The 27,802-nt window shown below is 41.3% G+C and overlaps 1 protein-coding gene across 2 annotated transcripts; it reads right to left on the bottom strand.

The window, feature by feature from the left end:
• Window positions 1-123: 123 nt before the first annotated feature.
• On the bottom strand, window positions 124-27,802 carry GPR149 (G protein-coupled receptor 149). Of its 2 annotated transcripts, XM_049803292.1 has the most exons (5): window positions 26,747-27,721; window positions 25,526-25,718; window positions 22,331-22,578; window positions 22,025-22,210; window positions 124-753 (listed from the first exon to the last, which is right to left on the bottom strand). In XM_049803292.1, exons 1-5 carry the CDS (start codon window positions 27,713-27,715, stop codon window positions 181-183), a joined length of 2,169 nt encoding a protein of 722 aa, XP_049659249.1. In that variant the 5' UTR covers window positions 27,716-27,721; the 3' UTR covers window positions 124-180. The 2 variants fall into 2 exon arrangements, with proteins under 2 accessions (XP_049659249.1, XP_049659248.1); XM_049803291.1 differs by having other exon boundaries at window positions 22,025-22,578; window positions 26,747-27,802.

Here is a 27,802-nt window from a genome sequence, read left to right as displayed (position 1 = left end):
TATTTGTTATCCCATTCATATATATATATCATTAGAAGATTTAATCTATTTAACAGTGTACCCAAATAAAATTACTTTATATATTAGGGAAAAACAGTTGACATTGTATTTGCTAGGGTAACTTGAGTCAAGAGGACCAACGTCTGTCAAATCAGTTTAAATGTCTAGATTAAATGCCTTTTAATTGCTGTTGCCATCTTCTTCTCGTTTTCTGTAAGCTTTATTCAACATTTGTATTTCTTCCTGATAACCACTTCTTTCCATACGCTGCTTTTTACTATTCTGCCGATGAGCTTCGACAGTGTCTGGAATTGATATGTTAATATCGCTGTCAGGATTGTTTGATGGTATGAAGAGGGAGTAGGAAGCAGTTTCCCCTAAATCACATGAGACAAACCTGTTTTCTTTCCGTGAATAACGTAAGGATGGAGACCTTACCTGTGTGGAGGACTGGCTGATATTACTGATGATTGACACAGTATCCAGGGCCTCTTCATTGTCACAAATTTCAAGTACCTCTAAATGAATTTTAACACTTGTGTCAGCAAACGTATTAGAAGACTCCTCTGGGTTTGGCTCATGACCAACACTTTTAGATCGATATACTTCAATTTTCTTTGACGTGGGTGTTATTTTTTGCCCTTCAGTGCTTACCTCATATGTAGATAAAGAGAGAGTTTTTCCCGTGGGTGCCTGAAGAGATACAGTTCCTTGAAATGCACACAGAGGGATAGCTAAGGCCCCACCTGATCGCTGAAAAAGAGAAAGAATGACCTTTACTAATGCTAATTTTTGAAGTTAGATTCCATTATAAATAATCCAATTATGCTTAGTTTGTTAACTTATTTTACTGTTGTAGACTTTTCCTTGTAGTATTTTAGAAACCTGGTATTTATGACTTTAAAGAGTAGAAAGAAGTGTTTTATAATGATACACTTTAGTATAAAAAGTGAAGTCCCAAGTGACTGTGACTCAGCTAGTTTATGGACACTCACACTTTATTAGAATAGTCTACACTTAATGTTTCATTGCAGCCAGTCCACAAAAAGACGCCAGCACTAGCAGGCACCTCTCTAGCCAGTACTCATAGGCACTTCTGAAAGCGTTTTCACTCTGCTTCAATCAGATCAAGATACTGATCTCCTAAAGCTTCTCATACAGTGACCAAAAGGACAGAAATGACACCACAGGACTGTTCAAAACCAGGAACCTACGCTGACAACATCTGTCTCCCTTGGGCACCCTGCCTTAATTAGTCTTAACTAAATTAGGTGCCTGAAGTTAGATGGCTTAGCTACCAAGCTGAACTTCCCAAAACAACTTGTCAGATATTATTCAAGGAATTCTTTTGTGCATTTCATTTTTATAGTGGAAAAAACATTCATTCAATGGTGTCAGTTTGAAATCTATAATAAGGATTTACGGCACCACTCCTACTCCTCCCAATCACTCCTTCCTACCTCCTGCTGCTGCTGCCTGGCAGGGCAAATCACCAGCCCAAACCTCAGCCTCCCCTGTGCTTCCTCTACACACACACACAACACATGCACAGATACCCTCCTTAGTAGCATTTAACTTTCTGGATGATTTGGGAATAAGAAACATTACGGCAATCAATGCATGAGGTGAAAAAAATGACAGACAGTTGATTTATCAGGATGTGTAAGTCTGAGGCATTTAAGGAGTTTGGATAGCACTCACATTTCTTCCTGTCCATGCAAGGGAGGGCTAAGATGAGAGAGGGAGACAGCTGTCTAGAAGAGCAGGATATGCCTCTTCGTTTGTGAGTGTTGTGATTAATTTACCTGCAACCAAGAGACAAACCACAGAAACCCTGGGCTTTGGAAAGGACCAGTCTTTCCCATGCAAGTTACAGGGGGATGCCCTGAGCTCACCCTCGGAAGCAGAAGCTCCAATATTGTCCTCCTGGATACTGATTTGTCTTGTGCAAACTGTGTGAATAGAGAGAGAGGAAGAAAAGGAGGAGTGACAGAAAGACCAGGTCTAATAATTGCCAGTATGGAGAAGTGCTAGCATTATTTCAGCACTGAAAGGACCCCTTCTACTTGGACCAATTCCGATTAATGTTGCCTTTCTAGTAAAATTGAGAAAGCGAGTAAAACCAGAGAGGTTTAGGATACCGATTGGAAAGGTGAAATTGTTCATAGGAGCTGGGAAGGGCAATTATTTGCTGAATGCTAAAGGAAGCTGTTGTGATGAGAGTTTTATGGAATTAGGCACAACTTTACAACCACACAGCTAAATCAAGTGCCACATTACCTCACCTTCACTAAAGAGCATGAAGAGGAAATTAGGTTTCATTGCGTAGCAAAATCTTGCCAGACTGTGACTTAATGTGGTCCTTCGACAAAGGAATTTGCCTGACAAAACCCGAGGAGCTGGCTTACCCTACTGGAAGGAAATCAAAGTTGTATTAGTCTCCTTAATAGATTTGTCAGAGAAAAATGGTCCTCGAGTGTTTTTCCAATGTGCAGTTACAGAGGCAGCTATCATGCTGTCCATTGAGCCGTCAAAGGTCCTAGATTGGTGAACGTTAGATGACAGCAGCTCACTGCCAGCTCCCAGCTGCTGCTGTTCGAGTACAGAGCCATGGCAGGTACAGGGGCTCCCTCAGTGGTAGCTCTCCTAAGAGTAAGCACCAGCAGCCTCTGTTTCAAAGCAATGACAAGGGAGATTTTTTTTAAAGCACAGTTAGGTGTTGGCACTTACATTTTCTGTAGTAATTAATGATTAGGATCACTCCTCCAGGAAAGGAGAGATGTGAGAATAACTGTTTTCTCAGGTTGAGGAAGCTCTTGTCCACTTGTCTTCCATCCCAGGTGCTTCCTAAGGTCATGAGAGGACAGAGCAACAAATCGAGCTCTGGGTAAGATCAAGTGGGCAAAGCCTACTATTCTAGCAGCACAAACACAAGGTTAGCGTCTTGGATATTGCAATAGATAGAGCCTGGATACCTACCAATTTTGGTAACGCACATTTAGAATGGTGTTTCTGTTGGAGACAAGCCCTACAGTTCTGTTTCCAGCCTCCTGACTAGTTTCTGCAATCAACACTGAAAGTCCTTTGCAGGGTCCGTTAAGAGTGTCTGCATTTCTGGCTGTTAATCAAGCTCAGAATCTGAAGAACATTCTAAAACAGCACTTAGATTATACAGAAAGACATCTAAAGAGTATGAAAAAAAAAAAGTTAAATAAGAACTGATTACTTCAGTGCAGGTTTACGTTCTACTTAATGAAACACCATGGATTTGTCAGACTGAACGTCAACAAGACAGAGGATATGTCTGAGGCACCTGGAGGGAGAATGAGTAATCCTCACTCACTGCAACGAATACTCCAGTAGTGGAGAATGAGAAACTTTCCAATGACCACAGATTTAGTGGCTCTTTCCGAAAGTCTGTTTTCTGTTGAGAAATCAGTATTTACTTTTAGAAGTGAATAGGATATGCCAAGTCTTCTATGCCACTTCCCAGTCACTAACCAGGAAGCCAGTAAACGATGTCATTTTCCACTAGACCAATTCCAGTAGAAATATCATTCAATTACAGACACCTTCACCTGTTTCTACAAGTAGAGAATCCATTTGTCTCTTTGCAAACCGTGCATCATAATGCCATGCACTCGTGACTGTGACAGGCGCCTGCTTAGTAACTGCTGCCCTCGCAGGAAGCAGCTTTCAAATCACAGAATAAACTCCCTCAGTGCAGCAACCGAGTTGCAAGGAAACTACACTATTTAACTGCAAGCTTTGACAAAGTACATGTGTGAGAAACAAGCCTGTTCATCATCAATGCAAAATGTTCAAAGTTTAAAAAAGTCCAACTAGTTACTGAAAAAAAAATAAGCAGCATTTTCATGACACTACAGAACTTAAACAGAGTTTATTAAAAATTAAATCAAACTGTGGAATTACACGATAGGGGAAAGCAGGAGAGATCAGAGCCACTGAACTGTAAATTCACTGAGTGCTATGGGGAACTAGCTGTGGTTGGCCTGAAAGTGCCACAGCCCCAGGAAGACTTCTATGCTCCACGCTGGAGGGGAGATGCTGCGGCCACTGATGGCGACTGTCCCTCTCCAGCTAGAGTACCTGAAAGGACTCTGCACCAAAGCCAGAAAGGGGCTAGTGACCAAGAACTGGATCTGGCCCCTCAGCTCGTTAGCAATGCACAGGGCACCAAACACCACAGCCAGACTCCCTCCTGGGTTCAGAGCTGTCACCCACCTTGTGCTTGCTTTGCCATCTTTGCTCTGGAGTCAAGCAGCCCAACAGAAAAATGCTATAAATAAAACCACTGTTAACCCAAAAGATGGAAGAATGCATTTCTCTGGTTTTATGTATAGCCAAGTAAAATTGATTATTACTGCAATTACTTTCAGTATAAAGTACTATTAATGACAACAGAATGTGACCCTTATCTTGTCCTTGATATCATTATTAAATATCCATTTTTGCTTCTTATGACACATCCATGCCAATAAATAGGAATCTACTAGTAAACCAGACTATACTGGTGCACTCTCTGAAGAAGTATTTTATCTTCCACTCCCATTGTAACCTACAGTTCAGCTTTCTGATTTTAAGCCTTACAATGCAATTTAATTCTAAAGCAATAGGAGGCAATTTGAGTAATGCTTAACAGCGGCCTTCAGTTCATCCATCCAGGTTCCTGTTTCTCATCTCTGCGTTATTTCAGCATGAACAAGAGCATCCACAGTTGTAAAAGGGTTATGATTCATTTTTACTTCAGTGAAAATAGAAAGAGGTCCACTGTGCTGTTTCTGAACATCTGCCATCTCACTCTCCACAGCCTGAGCCCAACATGCTTTTTGAAAGGGTACTACTCCACCAGGCTCTTTCCACGCTCTTTTGCCCACACACTTGGTATTCCTGTATTTAAAAGAAAAACTAGTTTCTAAAAGAAATACACATCTTAACTCTTCCCACACAATTTATGCTATGTCTTCTCTTTTTAAAGCACTTCTACACAGATGTTTTTAAGAACGTACAGAAAACTTAAAAGCCACTTGTTTCTTGGATCTTCTTCAGAAAGGAAATGTTTTGACGATATCCTGACAATGCATGCAGGAATCAGGCACTAGCATAAAGGTAAAAGAGCTTTGTGAAATAGAAGAAAATGCTATCTTTTCCATATGCCATTTTGCAGGTTTTGTGTCTCAGCAGTTTTGCAGTGTATTAGATACACAGATACAACTATCATTACTCCTAAATAAATTTAGAAATTTTTCTACAACCCCAGTATTGTGTTTGTTTTATCAGAATTACTTATACGAGGATTTGTAGTATTATCACAAAGACACCCCATAGCTGACGTGCATGCTTTCTAACTCTCGTGCATCCCATACCAGTCTGGCATCCATGGCAACTACACAGGACAAGGCAGCCTTGCTATCAACAACTCCGATCCTGTGAAGTGAAGACTTGTCTTTCTGAGACCTTACTCACTCTCAGCTAGGAGAGGTGAAAGAAGGATCAGACACTTATCTGCTTGAACACAATAGATTTAAAATTAAGTCTGTTCTGGTTCTTATATCCACTTACATATACTTATTCTCTGCATGCACACATGCATAAATATATATAAGTATTTATTTATTCATTTTACATACACATATATGTATATAAAATATTTACCTTTTTACAATTAATTTCTTAATTTCTGGTAGGATTGAAAGGTTTCAGTTTGGAAATGCTCAAATGTTTCAGTTAAAAAAATCATGGCATTCTCCAATCAAAACATTCTGCAAGCCAAAATCACTATCTTTATGCTGAGGCCAGCTTTAACTGAATACCACAAAATATCTGCCAGGTCTCATAAAAGTTGCAACCTAGCACGAAATCTGAACTATCCCTCTGGAGGACTGTTTTCTGCAGGTTTGCATCACAGAAACAGCAAGTAGGTAATTTTCAAAGTTGCTTAATAAACATCCACACGCATTTCATCATGCCGGAACGCTTCAGGATCTCTACTGCCGTGATGCTTGCCATGAGCTCCCCCCAACAGGAGCTGGCCCTTCCTTTGCCTAGTTTTACTTTTTGTGGAGAGTGTTTATTTCTATCATGTCCTACCACAAGGCATACCCCCTGTGCAGCTCCTGCCCGAGATGGCTGGAGGCTATTCTGTCTGTTAGAATCTGGGACAGGGATTTCACTGGAGAACTACATGTACCAGCACATGCATATTTCACAAGCAAAGACAAAAAATTACAATGAAATAAATCACGAATGTACTTGTTCCTTAAGGAGTGCTGATGCATTCCAAACAGAGAAATGTCTGCATAATTGATAAAGCAAATCCTTTCATTATTAAAATAAATTATCCACCTTTCAGATTTCACAGAAGACAGAAAGTAGTTGTTGTTGCTATGAGGCAAACCTTCCTCATAATCGCTGTAGTTTTAAACGAGGCTCCCCTGTTCTGTTCCGGCTGCCTGAGCAGAGTTTGAGGCAGGTTCACCAGGGAGGATATTGTAGCATAGGGGAGGCTTCAGTCTCTGCAGAGGATGTAACTGAGCTCCACAGCAGCTGGGCAATGGGTCCTGGCAGAGAGGTTTCGATTTGGAAATGCTCAAAGCAGTGAGAAAGGGCCCACCAAGAGCCATCTGACAAGAGTTTTTAAATGATCTTACTATGGCCATTTATGGAACCTAGAAACTACACAGCCTTCCCTGCACAGAAAATAAGTTTTTGATCCCTATGGTTTTTTTGAGGGGGAAGGGAAGGAAAGGGGAAGGTAACTTTTACAGAATCTGTTATTGTATTTCTCCTTGAAAACTGGCAGAAACCAAAGCAAAACACCCTCTTCTACCTGGTTTGCCATGAAATACTTATACTTTTGTGAAATATTAATAAAGGGGCATTAAGCTGCAAGTACACTTGAAGAAAATTTTAATTTCATCACTTGCCAAAGCAGAGCCTTATTCTGTATGCTGGTAAGTGCCTCCAAAGGGTGTATGGCATTCCCTCTGCTTCCCTTTAGTGTCTGCAGGAGCTGATCAGCAATTTGCAGAGCTGGGCGCGTACAGAAAAGTCAGGAATGTATGACTGCAATCAACTTTGAATACTGTTTCTGATGTATTTACATGTGACGGTAAAAATAATTTAAAACTCTAGTTTCCAAGTGGTCAAGAATTTATTCTGCTAGAGGAAGCCTAGAAAATTCTTTAAGGCTAATGTATTAATAATATGTCAAGTATCAAACATTTCTACATATTTTCGCATTTTATATTAAGTGTAAGTGGATTCATCCTGTTACAAATATCTTAAGCTCAGTGGTCCTAATTCTCCAGTGCTTAGCACCTGCAGAGACCATCATCCAGTCTGGATAAGCACACACTTCCCAGGATTTCCTGGTAATTTTTTGTTTCAGGGTATGAATGACTGCACAGCAGGGAAAGGAAAGCATGAACAGCTCCATTCCCCAAACACGGTTATCATTTAATACTTCATCTCCTGAGCACCAAACTGACTCTGTTCCAGAAGTGGATTCTTGGCTAGGCAATGCTTGTTAGCAACTGAAAGCAAAGATAAACTGCTCAGAGCCACATGACCTGAATGGTGGCTTACGTAGCTCGCAGATCAGTTTCATTTCAAAGACAATAAATTGCTGTTGCAATATGGTAAAGGCCAGTGGAGAAAAAGAGGTTAACTGGTGGAAGAAAGGAAATGCCTAAGAGCCTGGAATTCCTACGTACAAGGGGAAGAAGAAAATTTGTTTGGAGGGTACTCCAGTACACCTAAGTTAGGAGCTACCCTTGCTGACTCTGCAAGAAGGCTGCGTACTCAGACATTTAAAGTTTGAGCTAGTTGCCCAGACATGGTTGTCTAATGCCATCAGAGATGCCATAGAGGATTTGGGATATCCTCAAAAAACTTTCAAATATAACAGAGGACTAATGGGAGACCTACAGCCTCCTGAAGCAGCAGCGGGAGGCCAAGTGGGACACCCTAAGGCATCTCAGCTGGTTCTACATGCCTGTGTCTGGGAAACGGACTCAAGCGCAAGGTAGTTTGTAGACTCTCCCTCATGATTCCTAATTTTCAAATGTTATGAATCTCAGGCCCTGGAATAATAAGACAGGTGTTACATTAGTGTTACAGTGAAGTAAAGATCATATTAGAGTGTGTATCTTATCTCTAGAAAAGGTAGGAGAGCTCTGATGTGAGGTCCCAGAACAAAGAGTGACTCTCCCAAGCCTACAGAATGGCACAGTGGTAGAGACCAGAACAGACAGCAGGTTTTGCTGCATCCCAGTCCAATGCTAATTCCACTGGGCCTTGCTGCGTTCCCAAAAAGAAATATTAGCAATCTAAATAAAGCTCTAATGAGTTTGCATTCCTAATTACTTTGGTGGAATACAGCTCTAGCTGAAAAGTTCTATTTTTAGAATGCTTCCAGTAACGACCCTGATGTTTCTTTCCAGAGACAATGTGTTTTCTGTTTATTTTAAAATAGAGGCTTAGTCTTCCACTTCCCTAAAAATAAAAATTAGCTGCAGTAAAATTAATTACTGCAATGATTTGCCCTTTGAGAGGCTGACTGCAGTAAATTTAGAGCTAATAGGGTATGACAAGAATAGACAAGCTCACCTCAGATGACCTGAAACCCAGTATTTGTCATTGGCCTGGCCAACGTGGACAGACCCGTATTTGGAGCAAATTAGTAACAGAAAGTGCAACAGAGGCATCCAAGGTAAGAATACTTGCATCCACGTACCAGAACTTCTGTACTCAGTTGTCTGGGGTGAAGTAAATGAGCTCAACAGAAAGCCCGTTAACATTCCACAAATAATTAATATGGCACCTTTAGTGACCCCATGCAGTATGGGTGCAGTACACACAGAAGCTCAGAAGGAGCATGGCTTTAAGGCCATTCAGACGAGTCCAGGGCTCTCCTGACTGCTGGCCTTCATGGGAGTCATCTGTCATGAGCTTCGGTCTCTCTGTTGTCTCTAGTTGCCGCTGTCCTACAGAAGTTTAGATGCTCTGCACCTCCTTATGCTAAAATTACTACAATCTATATTTTCATGTACAGATTTGCTGTTTCAAATCTATTATATTTAAATAGTCTTCCTCACAGACAGAATAGCTGATTTTACAAGAAACAACTCTCTCCCTTATGGAAACAGGCTTGCCTGATGGGATTTGCTGGTATGTCTGGCTTTCACCAAACTACTTGCCTTCAGGACACCTGTCTCACATCCTAAACTGATCTTTCAAAAATAACTGGGAAAATGCACGTCTGTTTTAATTTGTATGTTTGCTATTTTTAATAAGATTTTTGGAACAAGTACAGACTTGGTCCTTACGTAATTCTGTGCGTTTGTTCTCACAACATAGCGTGAAGTATTTACGACAACTTCTAATAATTTATTTGCACTTTCAGGTAGGAAAGAGTGCGCAGAATTAACATTTCAGTGTAGTATTAATTATTTGCATGCAGATAAATATTTGGGGTATGTGCAAGAAACAGATATTAAAAATTTACACTAGAGGAACATTTAAAATGTGAAGTCATGCACTTGAAAGTATTAGACTGTCAGCACTGTGGCTACCTGGGCAAATTAATTCTGGCTCTTGTATTTCTATCTTGTGTGGTTTCCTCATGTGGTTTCCTCATGTGGTACAGTGAATGTGGGCAACACCTAACCATGCAATTGAAGGCCAAGGTCATGGTCTATGTGTACACCTATGTTCATACAGAGAGGTGGGCGGAGAAGCTACCTGAGGTTTTAAAAGCAGAACAACGAGCCTAGCACTGCACTGAGGCAAGCACCTCACTCCTAGCTGTAGAGGTAGCTCTACCCCTGCATCTCCATTGCACAGACACAGGTCAACTGGACCACAATTAAAGCAGTGTTAGTGTCCACAGAACTGAAATTTCCTGCTTTAGAAAGGTGTAACTCTGCAATCTACATATCGCACTCTGAAGAACAGGGCTTTTGCATAGTTATATGTATCTGCCAAAGCTTTCCAGCCATGAACGTTCTTAAACTATTTCTTATGGTCTTGACTGACAGGGCTGATTGCATTATTAACCGTCTGAAGAAGGTTAGTATTGCAGAAGAGAGAAGAGGTCTATCGGGCAGCATGTGGTGGGTACAGAAATCAGAGCTTGGGATGTCTGATCGAGCTCTCTCCATCACCCTGCTACCAGGAGGTGGTCACTCTTTGCACAGGGGATGGTCTGCTGACATTCATTCTCTTTTTTTTGTAATAGCTGCAAAACTGGGCCTTACCCTGTTCACCAGATTTGGTGAAGTTTATTTGACATGTGTACTGCCAGTCCTGGAAAAAAGTTCTGAGTTCATTTGCAAGCATCATACTAACAGGCTTTCTGCTGAGCTGCAGGTTATTGTAAAGTTAAATTGAAACGGTGCTTTTGCTTACTAGGAAAATATAATGAAGAAAAATACATTGAAGAATAGCACAAGCCTTTAAAAATGGAGAATATATCAGCCTAGAATGTAATGGCTTTATTGGAAGGTGTCTAAATTGCACTGCTTTTGTAACTCCTATTCCATTAAGTGGCATTAGGGCCAATGTACAAGGATCCCTTGGTCAGTGTGATATTGATTTCGTTTGTAGCATTGTCTGTTCTCTCAGAAAAGGAACACTGATACCAATCAGTGGCAGCTCTTTGCAGGACTGATTCCTGTAAGAGTCTCTGACATAGTGTCACTAGTCAGCTCCACAAGGCTTATTTATCCTCATTATTTCTCCACAGCCCAGTTTTTTATTTCTTTTCTCTAGTCCATGCATGCACGTATACTTGTACCTAGAATTCATAAAAACCTGTTTAAGCAACAGATCTGATCCAGACAGAATAAACAGCAGCCATAGGAAGCCAGCTGCTTCATACAGGTGCCAGCATGAGGGAAGTGCTAGGAGTTTGCCTTTATTCAGCCTTGCCCTCCCGGGCAAATGTTTCTACTCTCAGTATTTCTCCTGTTTGTGCAACTCAACAGAGTGCCAATTGCAGTTTAACTGCAAGCAGAGAGTCAGCAAGCATCACAAGGACTGCAACACTTCGTCCCACTTGGAGCAAAGTTAGAAGATGATGGTGAAATGCTACATTGATTTTCCAACCAAGGGAACACCACTTGCAGGAAGAGACCAGACGAGAACATCACAGCAGATTAGCATCAGTACAGTTGTATAGGCCAGCGGAAAGCAAATAAAATCTTCAAGCCCATTCGTAACTCAGCTTCTATGCTGTGCCTGGTGTTTAGTAGAATGTTTAGAACTTTCCTGGAGTGAGAAAGATCCTGTGTATTTATCACTGCTAAAAAACCTTCAAACCGCAGACATCCAGATATACAGGGCTGACAACTCCTAAGTGAAAAAATTCACACAGCCTCCCTCTCTTTCTCTTTGCAGGGCACATAAATAGATTCCATACAGAGAGCCTCTTGAAAGAGTTTGCTTGAGGCAACCCATAGATAAGGTATAAAGTCAAAGAAGAAAAATAATCAGAAAGCCTGTAACATATTGCAAGCCTGGGAGATTTCTGTTGCCTGAAGGCACTTAAGTATAGGCAAAAAAATACATGACATATTTACACTCAATCTCTTTAGAAAAGGGAGATACACTGGTATTTTATGAAATGTTAAAGGTATCTTTCAAAAATGCAGCTAAGCAAGAGTTAGAAATGACAAGTACCATTTTTTCTCTCCCTCTCAATTACAGCTAGGCTAGATGGGTATTAAATGAAACCCGCTGCCTCATTCTCCTTTCATGTCACTTTTATTCCACAGAAATCACTTTGATGGAGTAACTCTTTACTCACAGAACAGACGATGATGAGACAACCAGGTACAGCATCATTACTATCACTCCAAGGTAGTGCCATCTTCCAAGTAGCACATAGCTTCAACAGAAAATCAAAGGCATCACATATAATGTCTGGCACCCTACTCTTCAAAAAGCTAAATCAAAGTAATTGATATCTTTCTTACTGCTTATTTAAGGTCTGAAAATAACAGAATAAAAAATACTGCTTTCACAATACAAATTAAAATGGGCAGCCTTCTGCAAGTATCACTTGTTGCTCAGAGGGTGAATAAAAAGTAATGTAGGGAGAGACTTCTTATCCCTTGTTTCCCTGAATCACTTCAGGCGAGCGAGCAGTGCAGGCCAGCCAGCATGCGCTATCCCTCCTCTCAGCAGACAGCACTGAAAAATATTCAGTCCTGTAAGAGTTACCTTCCCCTGAAGTGCTGGAGTGGTTGCTGGCATCAGACATGGGAAATACCAGGAGTTTTTCAAATGAAAGCTTTGCACAGACTGTTACAAAGTCCCACTAAATATAATGGAATATTTACCCGACTAAAAGCTGGGATGTTTGGACTTGGGATGCTTTGGATCAGACCCACTGTTGACTAACCTTGCTATTTACAAACTTTAGTAAAACATGGTTGGATTTGTTTCCCCATTTTGATAAAGTTTGAGTTGCTAAAGGTAAACTACCCACATCTGCTTCTGACTTTCCAATTTCCAAAGCCAACTCCAGTTTACTACCTGAGGTAAGAGGTTAGTTATCAGGGGAAGCTGTATTTTTTAACACTATTCCAATATCATGCCTCTATTGCTGACATGCAGTCAGCAAGTCAGCCTGAAACTCTCATCTCTTGTACAGCGTGTGAAGAGGCTGTCAGTGAGGACCACCTCCACAGTAATTGCAGGATTGTGTGTTTAACTATTAAATCCATATGCCTTTATCCCACTGTGTGAATCAGATAACCTTAAAATCAGCAAAGTCATATTCACAAGGATCCAGTTCCAGTTGTTATTGGCAAGGTTTAAATCTCAAACCGCAGAGTCCTCAATGCTGGCCAATTTCCATTCAGCTGAAACTAATTACCTTTTGTCAAGGTGGTTGACCGAGTTTTAGCCAAGCACACAGGTTTTCACATTGTAATTCTTAATCACAGTGCAACTGAATGGTTGGGTCATACCAGAACACCAGACACTATTTCCTACTGTACCTGACCTAACACTGAGAGGAGACCAGCAGTTCTAGCTCCTTACTCTGTTAAATTTTTATCAGAGATGCAAAGCCTTTCACTGGATCCTTACCCTTACCAAGCAGTGCAAACCACCTTCAAATGAGATGGAAATCATCACCCAAAATGCAGTAACATTTCAGCAAGTTATTTGCCTCGGAGGCTTTTTTTTAATATTAAGAAGTGGTATGGGCCACTGGGCCAATCTGCCCAACACACACTGTAAGTTTGTGGGTAGCAAAATAGGGAATTTAACATTTCTTTGTTACTGAGAGAATAGCATGTATGACCATCAGCATGATGGCTATAACCATTTACCACCTCTGAACACCTCCTGCTATAGAAGCAGAGCTGGGGGAAAATCCACAAGATGGCTTTGTAGGGCAGAAACATAAGGGGTCACATTTCCAGGGCATGGTGTGTGGTTCAGCCTTTTGACTTCCATTAGTGATAATGGAAAAAACTCAGCTATGTCCCTACCCTCAGGATGCAGCCCAAAAGGATATTTTTGCCTGTAAACACTGCAATTTAGTACACAGCACTGCACCCAGTATTCCCACCTCTGCCTTCATTTCATCAGCACAGCCACTGCCATGTGCTAGCTTTGCAGCAAGACAAGATTTATGGAAGCTGTATTTTTGCGCTCATTTTCCCTGGGTTGAAACAGAGGCAAAACCACAGCTTTTAGGTGAAAGAGCTGAGTAAATTTACTGGAAAGTGCTAAAGAAAGAAAGAAAAAAGTGGACATGACATGGTAGGAAGGAGTTTACGGGGAGGGGTGGAATAGGTGACATTTCTCTTCATATACTGACAAGCAGGAATAGACGTCAATCCAAAGTCTTATAATACGTAAACCAGTATTAAAGAAATATATGTCTTCATTAATGTCCTTTACACTTATGCCATGTTGCACCTTCCACTTGCTTCTCAGCCCCAGGGGAGCCACGTTGTGATGTCCCCCTTCAGCTGTCATCAGGTTTTGTTCCACTGAAACAAATTGTCCCGGTTTCAGCTGGGATAGAGTTAACTGTCTTCCTAGTAGCTGGTACAGTGCTTCTACAGTGGAGCAATGTATCAGGCGCTGGCTATGAAAATAAAGGAAAACTAGAAGAAAGGCCAAACACAAGCCAAGGAAATTGTTGCATTTCTTTAGGGCTGTTACATAGTATGGATAGAAGCATTTATAAATGGAGTTCCAAGGATGAATTTACTGCAGTAGCCTAAGAGAGCAGCCCTATCTTCCCTTTCCTTCCTAGTACCTCCTCTTGTGCATGTCCTCCCTCCTATGGCACAGAAAGGCTGCACCAGCCCCCATGGCCCCCATCCCAGCTCCAGCCGCCCTTCAGCTGCAGCATTGAAGTCCTGGCAGGGAAACTCTGAAAGTCTGCCTCAGGCTCAGCTTCATCTGATCAGACATGCTTCCTACTCCACCCAACGAACTGCCAGCCCATACAACAAAAAAAGTAACAAGCAAACATTGCATCTCTACAGGCTTTTTGTGGCACTAATGTTGGGCTCCTTCCAGAAAGCAAAGACAAAACTGTCTCTAACCAAGCAACTGGCAGGCAAAGGACCTGCTGTCATTCAAAGCCATATAAAAGTTTAGTTTTGCTGGATATTATAACTGTGCTGTGACCAGAGATCGCAGCCAGCAGCAGCTCGTAGTACCGCTGGGCTATACGTGTATTTTGCCCCAACTTGACTTGTGGGAAGCTCAGTAGTGTTCAGATGATATGCAGGACAGAGATGAATTCCATTTTCCCTCTATATTCTCAAGAGGATTCAGTACTGGCTGAGCAAGCAGACTCCCATCCTCAGTTCAGCCTGGGGTTCCTTCCCCTAGGTCCTCCCAGCATGGGAGCCAGCAGAATAATGAGCAGAGAAGAGGAAAACTGGACACTGCAGAGTGACTGCTGCTTCACACTTCGTTTTCCTCCCTGGCAGAGGGAACGTATTAGAGACACCGCAGTTCCAGGAGCCTAGACCTCCAGTTTTAGTACCTCACAGTGTTTGCATTGCATGCATCTGGGTTTCAGAAGAAACCAGTAGATTGTCAGCAGCATAAAGCCGCAGGGGTAGAGGAGCTGCCTGTGGAACTCAACCCGCTACATCAACTTATAATGTAACCCAATTTTTTTAAGTCCAGAACTAGGATCAACTCTCAGTGAGAGCAGCAGTGTCTATGATCAGGCAAGGGACCAACTAATTTCCATGAGATTAGGTCAATTCTTTTTGATGGCAGCCTGCAAAAAACTGCAGAGAAGTTTGAAGTACTGCCAGTACAGGCAGAGCTTATAACAGATGTATTGCAAAATAATCAGAGGTTTTGTTGCTAAGTAGAAGGGAAAACAGTCTGAACGTATGGATGTTTCTGGAAATGAAAAACAGAACGCTTCATACCCTGCTTTTGCGGTAACTTTTTTTTGTGGTCTGTTAAAAGCTTGAAGAGCAGCCACCATACAGTCACTAAAACTGGTTAATAGCACAAGACTGGGTGAAGAACTGGAAAAAATTAGTGAATGGCAAAAAAAAAAAAAAAAAGTTATATAGTAAATGAGAGACTCCTCAAAAAAAGAAGGCTAAAAGAAGATGGATCTTTCTTGAATTGTATTGCATTTGACCAGCACTATTTCAGTGGCTTTGGAGAGTGGTTTTTGCCAGAGCAGACATAAAGCCCTTTCACTCTAAACTACATTCAACGCATGTGACTGAGCTTTCTCTTTCCCATCCTGCTTTTCTCTGTTTTACCCCAGCTCTGAGTAAGCAGAAGCACAAAACTAACAGCTGCAAGATCTCGTTACCAGTTCTCTGGTAACACAACTTGCAAGGCAACAGGGCTGGTGCAATCCCTGCTACCCTCTCAGAAGCAATGTGCCGACAAAGCGCATTGCATGGAACGCAGCTGCACTGCATCTTCCGAGTAGCATCATCATTTTAATGTTACCAGATCAAGGTATTTCTACCTCCGGATCATTACAGATACCTACAAAAATAGCATAACTCATTAACCAGCCTGATACAAATCAACATGCGCACACGCACACAAATTTCTTTAAACAATGTCAATTTTATAAATCAGTGCCAGTAAAAATCTCACTCACTGCTATGAACTCTGGAATTCAACATGGCCTTGACATGATCTGCAGCAGAAGTATACATCCTAATTACGTTTCCTTACATAAGCAACACTAAATAACAGGATCTACAGAGAAAACAGAATTTATTTCAAGTTAACAGTTTACCTTTCATTGATTTCATGGTTTTTAAAAATAACAGAGTGACATGTTTCTGTATTTCAGACAGGTCCCTCAAATAAAACATGAGCATGGATTTGCTCTCTTTTGTGGGAGAAGTCCTCCTTGCCTTTCCCTTCCCCTCACACCCATCCCTCTACTGAAATGGTGCTCAGACCATTCTGCACAACCCGCTCTGATTCTCATCACTGCTACTTGTGCCAACAAATTCCTCAAGCCAAGTTGTGTCCCACATAACTTGGGCCATTTGAAAGGCTGAAGCAGTAGGTGACCCTGTAAAGGATAAAACTGCTGCTGCAGGTACCCTGAGCAGGATGTGTGCTGGGTTTATTTCTGGACCACAGCACACTCAGGCTGGACTGTTCTCCAGTATGTCACTTCTCTTCCTCCTGAGCTTTCTCAGAGAAACTCAGGGCAACTATTCTTTCATGAAACGATGCTTGTTCAAGCCTGCTTTTATTTGCACACTACATCTCATCTCCCTTTTCTCTCTCCTCTCCTGTTCAATCTGGAAAGTGGCTATGAGAAGGATTAATAAAAAGGCATGACAACAGGCCCTTAGAAAGCTGGTAACACCCAGCTGATTTCTGCTGACCTGCGCAGTACAGGAAAATGCTGTGGCCAGCGCTAGGCAAACACCGAGGCAGTTACTTGGTGCTTCATCTGCACAGCAGAAACAATGCTGATGCACTGATGGAAGCAGTAGGATTATATTGTAAAGGGTTTACTTGTCCTGCTGCTAAGAAATACTTGTCCTCTGTGAAAATTCTGTGTGCCTGGAGATCACGATGAGACTATTACACCTTTTTGGCCCTGACCAAAATGTTCTGGCTTACTGCACTTGGCAAAGCAGGTTTTATTCCAAATGGGACACCTGTCAGCTACAGCAATGCACATTGTATTACTCATTCAGCAGCAGCAACTCTCACAATGATTTCTTCAATACCTGGCTGAAGGTGACTGTAGTTCTCCCAACTATAACTTCAATCAACATGGAATTTTCTAGATTTGATTACTGCAATGCTCTCCATTTTGCTGCAGAACTGCAAACTGTTTGGTTGTATGAGTAAAAGATCCTCTCCATGAACATACAAGAGCACAAAGGCACAACGACAGGAGGGGGAACCCCAATAACAACATCAGAGAAATGTAGCACTCCGACCCGGCTGCTCTCAGGGCTATCACAGGAGCTCTTAATTTCAAAAGCTTTCAAACCACATAGTACAACAGAAATGACAAAAGAATTTTAATGTAACAACAATGCATTCTAGTTTTCTATAAGACAACTCACTGTCTGTTTTCAACCAGTATGTGCAGGACTGAGATTATGTTTTTCTCAAGTTCTCTTGTCGAGCATCTATGCCCTTTGCTATGTGGAAATTCAGCATGTAAGGACCCATTTACTGCATCACCTAACAGCTAAGCTGAAAATCCATGCATAATTGCTATTCTTCCTCCTACTGTAAGTTATTACAAGTTCTGCTTATTGAAAAGAACCCTGGAAGTACTCTAATAAGAACATCTATATTTATTTCTGTGATCAAGCATTTATAGTCTGAAAGTACTGAAGATGAGGAACTTTTATCCTATTAGGATAATCATCCATTTCTTTGTAACGTTTGGTACCTTCTCCCCAGTTGGCTAGCTTAACTGACAAATTAAGCAGAAGTACACGGCCAATAAATGCTAGGGAAAGACTCCTTTTTTTTAACAAAGGTGAGAAATGGAGAGTGATGTGGAGAAAGTGACATTTCTTAGACACTTAGGGACTTCCAGACAGGATATATAAAAGGGATGGCTTTCAACTTATTTAATGTTTGGTCCAAGTTGATCTTTCATCCAACATACATCTGAGAAATGCATTAAAGTTATTTTTACAACACTTGCTGGAGTTTCATATTCTGCCCTTTTTCAGCAGCAAAGCAAATGTCAGTGCTGTGGAGCTCTGGAAACTCATGCTGAATGTCAGAAACAGTGAGATCTGTAACTCAGAAGCCTTGAACTTTTAGACCATAGGAGCCTTAATGCCTGGCAGCTGCACACCAGGTTATAACTTGGAAAATGTCAGGGAAGGATGAATTGGGATTCCTTGTAATGCAAGTAGTGAAGAAGTATGTCCAAAAGTGACATATAAAGCCTCAGGGCAAATAAAGCCATCCACATACAGTCGTTGCCAGCTGCTTCACAAGGAGATGCTCGTACCTGCTGTAATGGAAGTCACAGGTCTAGCAATTTGAAATGGCAATGACGGGAGATGGGAAGAAGAATTTATTTAATTTTAAACACCATCTGAAAACTACTGCAAGGAGAGCCACAGTTAATGATGAACCTAGTGATATACTGACTTTATTAATCAAACTATACATGGCGCACGAGGCTAGCAAGAACTAGTAGATTAAAACCGGGTTGAGTCATCATTTACTTCTGCCCACAAACACAGTAGTTCATCACTGCACACTGCAACAGAGTGAACATTTGCTTTTTCATGAAAGGGGTGATCAGTCAAATTTGAAATATCAAACAAATTCCTACTTTGACTCAAATGATAAACTTGTGTTTATCAGAGGGAGAGGGGATTCCCTTATTTAGATATAAAATACAATCTTACACATCTTATCTACATATGTGCCAAAGGTCGAGAGCAAGTTGATCTAGCTTTGAAGTCAGCCCTGCTTGGAGCAGGAGGTTGGATTAGGTGACTTCCAGAAGTCCTTTCCACCCTAAGGCCTTCTGCAGCTCCTGTCTTGTGGACTTCACACAGGCTCTTACCCCACTCCCACTCATTATAATGCCCAATGTCTACTTAATTCCACAGTGCACACTCAAACCCTCAGAGTTTAGTTAACACTCAGACAGGCAGACTGGCTTTGGCTTCTAACTTCATTGTGCCCAAATTCCTGCCTCCTGCATCACCTCAGGGTTGCGGTGGGAGGAAGACTGGGGTTCTAGGTATCAGCAGGTATTGGAATTCAAATAAACAAGGAGAGACTGTACTGACTGTGGAGTTCATTGAAGTGACACGTTGGAAAGATTAACAGAAGCCGTGGTTCTGCAGGAAATGCTAAAAAAGCATGACAATCTCACTTAGCCCAGGCAGCACGCGCTCCAGAAGACATGGTTCTCATAACCCAGGCAAGGTCAAGTCCTTCCCTCCCATTTGGACCTTAACATTCAACTTCCTTAATGCAAATTTGCCCTTCCAAACATTGGCAGGATAGCTTGGGAAAAAACTAAGCCTTCTGGAAAATTATCGACCAGCTTCCATTGCCCTTGAATAGGGCATAAGCATGTAACTACATCACCCGGAAGCGTGTTTCTCAGATTTACAGAGACTGCCGCTTATTTCAATGGAGACACTAACAGGCAACTGATACTTTAGTTTCTGTGACCACTGAAGGACAGTGGGAGAGTAACTGCTTATGACACAAGAAACAGCTTTCCCCAAACATAAAATCATCCTCCTGAGCATTTAAGTTTTCAATTAAGTTTTTGTTTATTCCTTAGAAGAGAGATACACACTCTTGTTTTCTCTCAATGTCACAATCCTAGAGAAAAACTGAAGATATGCTTTTCCTTTGTCCAATATGAACTTCTCACTGTGCAAATATAGAAGAAAAGCAGTAATTTTGCCACATACTACAAAAGCTCCTGAAATTTAATCAAATAAAATGAAAACTCAGCCTCAAATAGTATTACTATTTATTACTCAAATAGTAATAAAATATTTTTAAAAATACTTCAATACTTCAAATACTTCTTTGGTTTAGTCCTTCTGCATGTGTTTCTTGGTTGCTCATGCATAATAAATCGAAAGCCAATACTGGCTCCTTTTGGATTCCGCCAATGAAACTTCCAAAGGTGAGCAGGCAGAACTGACGTTTTAAGTTGTCTCAGAGTCAATTTACAGCAGCAATATGAATCTATGACTGTGTCACATATAAAACATGAAAACTGTACTTACATGTACACAGAACTGCCCTGGTTTATGCTGAAAATGGGTATATATCTATGCTGCCAGAAGACCATTATATACACTATGCAGACCAAAATTGTGTACTGGAGCATAAATGCCATAGCACAGGAAAGGTGCACACAGAAGGAACAGATAATTGCATGATACAGTACTACCTCTTTTCACTCCTCAGGCCACTCTGAGATGCTTTTTAGAGTCCAGTATGTGACGAAAGCATCATGTAAATTCCACAGGAATAAACACTTGTTGCTCATTTCAATTTCCACTACAGATATCACACTGCAGGCTCACCTGGTGCCTCATAGCAGCATTTGGCCTTTGGTTCATAATCATGAATTTTCAGGAGACAGAAAATCCTCATACTCATTGCCTGCTTAACAGACAGTTGACAAGGAATGGCTAACAATCTTTCCCCTCTTTCATTAAGGGCATTCCACCCGCAGTTGTGAAATTTTGTCCCTTAAACAAACACTGATTATAGAAAATAATAGTAAAGCTTGGCAGTTCTCCTTGAAGTCCACGTTCTTACACAAGATAATAGCTGTCCTTTTGCTGGATCCAATTTCAGTCTGCCATTCTACAAGTAGCAGTTTTGGGCAACTCTCTCTCACAGCTCTTCCTTAGCGTTGAACCCAATCCCAATCAGAAGTCAGTGCAGACCCTCCCAGTATGCGCACTAACAACAAGGTTTGTCATGGCAGAATCAAAATGCCTCTAAGCTGAGGAAATTGGTGATCCTGCTGTCCTTGATATGCCATTATCAGCACGGCAAGGAATAGGCAAATGAGTAGTCTGCTCTTGGAACAGACCGTAGTCTTGCAATCTGATAACCAAAAGCAAACCCCAGCTTTTGTGGCAATGGTGGTACATTCAATAGGACACCTCTTTAGGTGAAAGAGTTATACAGAAAGATTGGAGTGCTCTCTAGTACTTTTAGATGGCATGTCCTCAAGCCTATGGTTTTTGATATTCCCTTTCTCCCAAGCTGTGAAAAGCTGTTGGATTCAGTACAGCGCACAGCAAATGTGAGAGAGCAGAATCAGAACCTCTGTGCAAAGAACTACACAAGCTGAGGTTGCAGACATCTTTAACAAGTCTTTCAATTGAAGCGCTAATGTATTAAGACTCCGCCTTCACTTTTCCCTCAGAGCGCCTGCAAACTAACACACTTCTCAGAATTTCTTCTTGCCAATAACTGTCCACAATCTAAAGGAAAGGGATGAACAATATAATACTTGGAATCTTTTTGTTTGAATCTAATATGAATCTTTGTGCCCAGATTGAAATCTGTATTTCTCTGTGGACTTACCATTCACGTTTGGTTTTGCAGTCCTCTTTTTTTCCCCTACCCAAAACGTAAGCATGACAAAAAAAAGTCACCAGATGCTTGGAAATACTCTTGCAAATATAATCTTCTGGAGTCTTTTGGAGAGAAAATTCCTATTCATTAAGATGAATTAACATAATTCATACTGAATTCTTACCATATACGGATCACGCAGGTGCACACAAAATAGTTAATAATAATTAAAAACCTATGACTGAGAAGACAAGTGAGAAATTATTGCAGGATCAGAATCTGCAAATAGGTGTGTGGTTACTAAAATATACAATGCTGAGCATGATTTTTACTAAAAGTAACTACACTACCAATGGGACTAATAGTAATTTCAATGTAGTGAAAATTATCCTTATTTTTTGGTAAGGTAATTCTTCTTATCAGAAAAAATAAGGGCAAATTCCTATTTTACCTGCCGAGGGGTCCTCTCGGATTTGCTCCTGCACCATTCCCAGTCTGTGAGTTCAGGTTTATGGCCTTCCTCATGAGACAGCCTCCGTTCTGGTCCCTCAGAAAAGGTCGACTTCTCAAAGTTTCTGACCTCTTCTCTTCTCGCGGTTCCCGGTTTGCCAGGAAGGAGGCGGTGGGCTCCCGGTCTCTCGGGAAGAAGGAGGCGGTGCGTCCCCGGTTTGTCGGGAAGGAGGCGGTCGGCTCCCGGTTCGTCGGCAGGGAGGCTGCGGGCGGCGCTCCCCTCCTGGCCCGGGGCCGGCGCGGCCGCGGGGCCCGCCGGGGCGTCCCGGGAGCTGTCCGCCGGGGCCGTGGTGCTGAAGTCCGCCTTCCCACAGCGCGGGGGGTCGTCGCTCCCGCTCCGAGGTTCGTCCGCGTTACCGCAGCCGTAGCTCACCAGGTTGTGACAGGACGTAGACTGACCACCCGCGTCGTGGCGGGGGTGGTTCTCGCGGGATATTCTGTAGATTCCATAACCTTGCTGGAACGACAGGTTGAACTCGAAACCCCTGCGTTTGGCTAAGGGGAAAGGAAAGAAATGTCACATTGGAAGAGTCAAAACCAAGAAGACAAATGAGATTACGCTCACAGTGAAAATGACATTCTAAAACATGGAATAAATCGTTTAACTACTGCTAGAAACAGACAATTTTCTATCCATAAAAAGAATGAATTGTTGAGAAGAAAGACTTCACAGACAGTATGTTATTATACTGCCTTCTTAATGGATTCAGAAATTATACATTCCAAAATTAATGGATTACCGGATTCCCAGAAACTGGTAGATTATCTGCCATTTTCAAAACCACTACAATATATGATATTTTGTCGGATATACACAAGAAGAAAAAATTTAAATTTTGTCATACTCTTTTTTTTTTTTTCCACAGCCTGTTTCAGCTATATTCCTGACGGTGAAAAAATGTACAAAATGATAAAATATTCCTGAGAATCTATAACTAACCTTTGATATCAAAAGTCAAGCAAGAAAAACAGAATTCTACAATAAAAAATAAATATTTGAAGTATTTACACAATGAAATTTTTGTATATTCTCCATTCTAAATTCAGTGCTCCAACTAATCTTACACAGTGATTGAACAATTAAATAAAAATTCTCAATCATTATTTATACCCTTTCATTCTTCCTCCCTTCTAACACAAATCACCTGAGATTCTTCATACTCTCCCTTTTCATCTTACATTAGGTAGTAACTAAAGAAGTGCCTTTTATTTAACTAATGAAATCATCTTCCCACCAAACCTTTCATGCTAAATTATAAAATAAAAGGTATGGGGATACATTTATACAACCTCTGTTTCTATTCAACAGTTTTTGTGCTTACTAGATCATATTTAATTGTGGGTGAAATTCTGGCCTTAGTAGTCATTACATTAAAACTTGAGAATAGTCTTCAGTACAAATATCTAAAAGTCACAGATTTATTTTAAATTATTTTGTAATTGCTACTTTTCCATCTGCTGTATATTTATCTCTCTAAATAGCATTATCAAATACATCTGAAATAAACTGCCTTCGTGATGAACTGCAGTCATCCTCTCTGGGAAAACAGTTAAAACGGCATCAGTTGCAGCACAAGCCATTCTGCACTTGGAGAATGTGTTCAAAGCAAGTGAAAGCTATGAATGAGAATGGCTTTTCTCTAGGATTCAGGAGCTTCTTTCTCCCTAAACATGCAGTGAATGTCAGGAATTCATCCGCCGATGTCAGAGGACTTTTAACTCCAGAGAATGGGAAACAACACCCAGATCCTCAAAAGCATTTAGCTCTTAACTTTTGCAGTTGGACTAGATGATCCTTGTAGGTCCCTTCCAACTGAACTATTCTGTTCTATTCTATTCCTAACTTTCTAAATAAAACTTGCCAGCACTTTCAATCCCCCTTGGACCAGGCCTCAAGGGACAACTGTATCAAACTCTAGCACTACAACTCTCACTTCTGAAAGATTAATGCATAAATCTATTATTTTTGTATACTAATATAATTGCAGTATTATAAATAGGAAATTGAAATTATTTTTCTGTTGAGTTATTCTTGATAATAATTATGAATGCAGATTAAAAGATCAACTATTGCTCTATCCTCCTTCCTTGTACACTTCCTTACTATATTTTTACTGGATCATATGTATTATATGTTAACAGACATCTAACAGATACAAATGTATTTAATATCCTGTGGCAGATTTCTATCCTTCAAACTTTCCATAATTACCTACTGTTGAATAGCTGAATTTTTTTAAGTTCATACATTTTCAGTTGTCCCAGAAAGCAAACATGTATGAACATAAATTCATACATTTGTGTGTAATTAATGTAAATTCATCACTAATAAAGATACGAAACTTATATTAGTAGGTATAATAAGCTTCAATAAAACATTTAAATAAGAAACACTTCTCTGAGAAGAACACTGGAAAGGTATTTTCATTTGTAATTCAAAATGCAGTCCCTCTGTGCAGATACCTCAGTCTCTGATGTTCATGTATTTCATAAGTAACCGTGGCCAGGAAATTTACAGGAAAGCATTATGCAGTCTTTTAGCCACAAATATGATGATGTTATTCATATTCACAGAAGCCTAAATGTGTTTTTCCCTAGCAGTAAGTTCATGGAGTGATTGCTGTGTTTCTTCTTCTGCTGCTGCTGTTTCTCTGATGGAGTATTACCACATGATCAAGTTCTTTATGAAAAGAACAGAAGTCGTGTAACTGCAGGAGACAGGCTGTGGCAGTCAGCGTGTGCAGGGACTCCTCCAGCTGGTTTTACATGGAGGCCCAGAGAAAAACAGGGCTTTAGAAGATTCCAGGAAGGTTACCAGTGAAGGTCTGGCATCCTCTGCTACACCAAGGTAAACTTTATAAACATGCAGGGAAATATTTTTAGGCAAAAACTGTGTAGGAGTTCCTCAGCTTTCAACAAGCGGCATGAACACACTGAGATACAGGCCCCTCCCATAAATCATGTCCTTCGCTCTTTGCTTATTGGTGTTGCCGTAATTTCTGGTTAGTAGCTACAGCACAGGTGTACAAACAATAGCTCCTCTCCTTCTTATAATTTGCTCGCAATTAGCATGTTTTTTCCCCCACAACGTTAAACATGTTTAGCATGTTCCATGTATTTGATTAGCAGAAGTCAGATTTTGGTAGATACATCTTTCCCAGGGTAGGAGAGGAGAGCAAAACTGGGATTCAGAGTCCATCAGAATCTGCTAAAAGATCTGACAGTGACCTGGGAAAATCAGCCAAGCTTCTGTGCCTCAGCATCCACTATTTCCCTCCAGCTGTCTTGCATGAATTTTGTGAGTCTCATTTACTGTTGCGATAATGTCTGTATAATTCACGTAAATTATTTCAAGCAGTACAAAGTACTGCTACTGACACTAACTTCCTATCCTGTTTACTACAAGATACATTCCAGCTGCGTGTCACCCTTCCATACTTACTTTTGAGTTCTTCTGAAGACACTGCATAAGAATCCCTCCTGCAATTAATGATGCAGCCACAGGGCAGGTGGATCCAGTGTTCCGACAGGACAAATACTGGGGTGACTGTGGCAGCCAGCAAAGTCAGCAGGAAGCTAAGCGTCTCAAATGAAAGGTTTTGAAAACCAGTGATGTGCTGGACAACCATTTGTATCTGAAAGGCAGAGCATTTTGAAATTTAAATCACTTCAGGCACATGAGATACTTCCAGGAATAAACAGAACATCTCACCATTAATATGACACAAGTAAAAGACACAGGTTGTCATTAATGTTTGCTAAGCCTAACAATTTTCTTTCTAACAGAGAGTAGAGAAAATACACTGACAAGAGACTCTCTTCATTCTGCCTTTCTCAGAAAAACCCTTGCTTAAGCTAAATATAGACATCTGAGCACCATTAAACCAAGCAACTCGCAATCCAAGCAACTTAGAAGGCACTGCTAGCGCAGTCTCTCCTGCATGGTATCGAGGAACCCCAACTCCTGGTGGGGAACAGGAGAGAACTTAGCACCACAGAGGGCTGCACTGCAGATGCTCTGTAATGCTCTCTTTCCCTTGAGAGAAGCTCAGGTGCTGACTCTGTACACATCCTGGGGACTGGGATAACACTGCCCCAGACCCATGTTCCGTGTTCTCAACAGACTCCTGTCTAATTATACATGAATGTAACTGTTCCCAAATATAGTAGTGCATGCACACGGACAGCACTCCCTCCCCCTGCCTCCAGTACTACAGAGATTACAGAGATGCAAGCAAACCTCATTTTTCTAATAAACTCCTATTTTTTAACCAGTCTGGCAAAGGACGTGACTCACAGCTGTGAGGAGGGGCAGAAGAGCTAGCTTAGTACAATTCACAGACCCCCATAATGCTGAACAAATGCTTGTCAGACAGCTGGCAATACAAAAGAGTGGACCTTATTCATCCCTGTATTCAGGTGATACAAATGATGTGATGATAGAGTAACATACTGATGAATCAGGCTCTGCCAAACCTGCTGAAAGCCAGTTAAATTCATGTAGTGACACAGACCTGCTTTAAAGGACTTTTGCTGGCACAAACTATCCTGTAAGGAACAATTGCAATGGCTACTGCTCATTTGTTTCAATACATGGCACACCAACTCACATCCCATTTAAATGTAAGTAAACATGAGAAAGTAAAGCAATCTGACAATTTACCATCATTGGAAGCCAGAGAATGACTTTTGTCAATGCAAGAATCAGCGAGAATCGTTTCTGGGCAAAGCCCACCGTGAAGCTCCTGCTCTGTATGCTGTGCATGCAACGGGGCTCGAGTGCACCGCTCTCAGCCACACCTTTCCTAAAAACTGCCTCCGAGCTTGGACATGCGTTTTGGAAATGCTTCAGGGTTTTATCCACAGGGTCCACCGGTGACAGAGATGGGGTAGCAGTACTGCAGCCTGCAGGTGTCCCAGGGGTGATGTAGCCTCGAGAGATTTCCTGGTAATCAACGTGTAATAGCTGTTGCTCATCTGAGCACAACAGCTGGTAAGTTAGAGGAACAGAAAGCACTGTGAGGAGGCAAAAGCACAGCGAGTAGACAATAAATAAAAACAAGATATAGGAACTGGCACAGTCAGTGAAGCAACCCCAGGAGGTGGGGATGTACTTGCCCCAACCACAGAGAGGCAAAATGCAGATCAGCAAACTGACAATCCAAATGGTAAGAATGGCCCATACCATGCTCACTTGTCGCTTGGAAGTGCTGCAGCTCATTGTCTCCGTTTTATTGATGGTGTAGAAGTTGTAAGAAACTATAAGAGACCCTTTCAGGTTGCTAGAAATACCCTGGAATAAATATATAAGCGCTGAGGTGGTGCACAGAGGCTGGGGGAGGATGTCACTTGACCACTGGGTGAGCATGAAAATAATCACTGGCACGATGCTGATCAAATCATCTATTGACAAAGAGGTCACAATCATTGAAACCGTGGTTTTGTTTTGCATTTTCAGCAGGGAAACTAGTGAATAAATGCTGCCCAGAAGTGCTGTGAATGCAATGATGAAAGTCAAGCAGAACAGAAAGACATTCAAAGTTCTCTGCTCGCTAGGCTTATCCATAATGCTATGATTTTCAGCAAAGAAGCTTGTCCCATTGAGTGACAAATTACTAGGCGTTACCGACATCGTCCTTGGCAAATTTTTTTCTTTGCCTTCTCACTGACTCTGCAAGTTTTCACTAGCTGAAACCAGAATAGTTAGCTCCACATCACA

Source organism: Accipiter gentilis, chromosome 6, assembly GCF_929443795.1.
Source record: "Accipiter gentilis chromosome 6, bAccGen1.1, whole genome shotgun sequence".
Lineage (NCBI taxonomy): Eukaryota > Metazoa > Chordata > Aves > Accipitriformes > Accipitridae > Astur > Astur gentilis.
The sequence above is the reverse complement of the archived record's forward strand: the minus strand, read 5'-3'. Positions and strand labels throughout refer to the sequence as shown.